The 3066-nt window shown below is 36.6% G+C and overlaps 1 protein-coding gene across 1 annotated transcript in view; it reads left to right on the forward strand.

Annotated features, from left to right (window-relative positions):
* The window catches only part of ATAD2B (ATPase family, AAA domain containing 2B), a 201009-nt gene that overhangs the window by 99307 nt on the left and 98636 nt on the right, over positions 1-3066 (forward strand). The window contains exons 17-18 of the mRNA XM_012660440.1: positions 714-1025; positions 1572-1614. Of these exons, the coding sequence (XP_012515894.1) occupies positions 714-1025; positions 1572-1614 (355 nt within the window). The remainder of the gene's footprint in view (positions 1-713; positions 1026-1571; positions 1615-3066) is intronic.

Genomic DNA, 3066 nt, shown 5'->3' on the forward strand with positions numbered 1-3066 from the left:
AGCATAATGTCATGAGGACTAACCTAATAACTGGGAATATTGAGGAAGGATTGAAACAAAACTATTATTCTTTTAAAACCTTTCCTGCTGGGTGTGGTGACTCACTCCTGTAATCCTAGCACTTTGGGAGGAGGCTGAGGCGGGAGGATTGCTTGAGGCCTGGAGTTTGAGATCAGCCTCAGCAACATAGTGAGACCCCCGTCTCTACAAAAAAAAAAATTAGCTGGGCATGGTGGCATGTGTCTATAGTCACAGCTACTCAGGAGGCTGAGGCAGAAAGATTGCTTGAACCCCCCAGGAGTTTGAGATTTCAGTGAGCTGTGATGGTGCTACTTCACTGTAGCCTGGACAACAGAGTGACCCTGTCTCAGGGATGTTAAAAAAAAAAGAACCTCTCCTGAAGAAAGTTGTACATTGTAATCAGTGATTTTGACACATAATACTTGGCTCGTTTTGTTTTAATATTGTTAGCTCATGTTTTGTCAATTTAAAATATTCAAAACATTTTTAGTTTTAGTAAGTATTTAGCCCTTAATTCAACCGTTTTGTTAGGTTATTTTAAATTGTCACTTTTCATTTTGCTGATAAAATTACACATAATTACCGAGTTAGTATTGATTATTACTTTAAATAAAGATGTGTATATTCACAAACATAGTTGGTACATGGAAAAATGCACTCACATTTGTTGTTGTTCTCCTTTTGTGTATTAGGCTACTGTGGAGCCGACATCAAGGCCCTGTGCACTGAAGCTGCCCTGATTGCCCTGCGGAGGCGTTATCCCCAGATCTATGCGAGTAGTCACAAATTGCAGCTGGATGTTTCCTCAATAGTGCTCAGTGCCCAGGATTTTTACCATGCAATGCAGAATATTGTGCCTGCTTCCCAACGTGCTGTGATGTCTTCAGGACATGCACTATCCCCCATCATAAGGCCACTGCTGGAAAGAAGCTTCAACAACATCCTAGCAGTCTTGCAAAAAGTGTTTCCTCATGCTGAAGTTAGTCAGAGTGACAAGAAAGAAGGTACTACTATAAACTTCTTTTTCATATTGTTAAAATGAAACAAATACAGGCATAAATAGTTTCCTCTTAAGATTATTTGTCACTCTTGTATTTGCCACAAATATATAATCTATTTCACTTACTACTGTATATTCTAGGCTTGGCATTTTGTCTAGCATACGGTAGTTGCCTGGTGAATGTTTATAAAATGAATGAATGTTTGTTCACTCTTGGGACATTCTGACCATCTTAATGTAGGGCCATTATTATTTGTAGAATGTTGACTATAATAATAATAGCTTACATTTATTAATATAAAGCCCTTCCATAAATTGTCATTTGTTAATCCTCATAACAGTACCTGTGGGTAGGTACTCTAATTATATAAAAGAGGAGACTGGGAGACTTAGGCTGTTAATTTAGTTTATATTAATATAAAGTTACTCAGTAAATTCTGGGGCTTGCCCTAACCCAGGGAGCCTGACTCCAGAAACCATGCTCTTACCTATGTTGCTGTATTGGTTTTCTGGATTCAACTCATCAAATACATTTTGTTGTTAATGACAGGGCACTCTGTAGTGCGCTGTGCTGATTGGAGTATAAGCTATTGGTAAGGGAGTGAGTAAGAACCTAGTGTAGAGGGTCTTGAATTCTGTCAAGCCTCAAGATTATACTTTGGACCTGAGATAAAAACAGAAAACTACCTTTAAAAACATCACTTACAGGAAAAAATTTAAAATTTAAGGTGACATGCTAATCAAACTAAAGCCTATGAACTTTGAAGGGAAAGTAATGTCTTTTGTTTGTTTTTTTTTTTTCCTGAGACAGGATCTCACTCTGTCAACTGGGCTATAGTGCAGTGGCATTATTATAGTTCACTGCAATCTCAAACTCCTGGGCTCAAGCGATCCTCCTGTCTCAGCCTCCTGAGTAGCTGGGACTATAGGCGTCTGCCACCACGCCCAGCCAGTTTTTCTATTTTTTGTAGAGATGGGGTCTCACTCTTGCTCAGGCTGGTCTCAGACTCCTGGCCTCAAGCGATCCTGCCTTGGTCTCCGAAAGTGCTAGGATTACAGGCATGAGCACCATGCCTGCCAGTGTCTTTTGATTATCTTAATTTCCCTAGCACCTTGTTTGGAATGTAGTCTGCACCAAATAGAAAATTGTTCAGAGAATTATACTAACATTAAAAATATTCGTAGTAAAAATCATGAATATTGTTCATGAATTTTGCTATCATTATAAATATATTTTTCAGAAGCTTTAATTTTTTAGTGACAGACTCATAGGAGAATACTACATGGATTACTTGATTTCTTAAATTTGGCAGATAAGGGAAGGAAACAAATATTTCATTGAGTATCTATGAGCCAGGCACTATGCTATGATTTGTATACTTCTTATTCCTGAGTTTCATAACTAGGAAATAGTATCTTTTCCCAAAATTTCCCAAAAAACTTATCTTTAGAAAATCATAAAAACCTCATCTTCTCTTCTGAGAGATTATGATAGCCCTTTATCTCCATTTGTGAATCACAATTTTATGGCATTGTTATTAATATCTGTGTTTTCTTATAACTTTTTTCCATATGTATAAAGTATGCTTTAATTCCAAGAAGCAGTGGAACCAGATGATAAGAACTAGTGGAGAAGAGCAGCCAAATTTTGATTATTTATAATTGCTTTTTAGTTATTTAGTCATATTATTCTGGCTTGTTTTAGTCTGTAATATTTTTCTTAGACAGCTGTTCTTTCCTTGTATATGAAATTATCACTCAAAAAGTCCTCAGTTATTTTCCAGGTTAACTATTTTATTTCATTTTATTTTTATTTCAGTAGATTTAGGGGGTACAAGTGTTTTTTTGTTGCATGGATGAATTGTATAATGCTAAAATATCAGGGCTTTTAGTGTACTTATCACCAGAATAGTACACATTGTACCTGCCAGCAGATTAATTTTTAAACTATTAGTTGTATTAAATATTTATTTATTTTTTTTTTTTGGGACAGAGTCTCACTGTGTTGCCCGGGGTAGAGTGCCGTGGTGTCATCCTAGCTCACA

Source organism: Propithecus coquereli, unplaced genomic scaffold, assembly GCF_000956105.1.
Source record: "Propithecus coquereli isolate 6110/MARCELLA unplaced genomic scaffold, Pcoq_1.0 Scaffold668, whole genome shotgun sequence".
Taxonomy (NCBI): domain Eukaryota; kingdom Metazoa; phylum Chordata; class Mammalia; order Primates; family Indriidae; genus Propithecus; species Propithecus coquereli.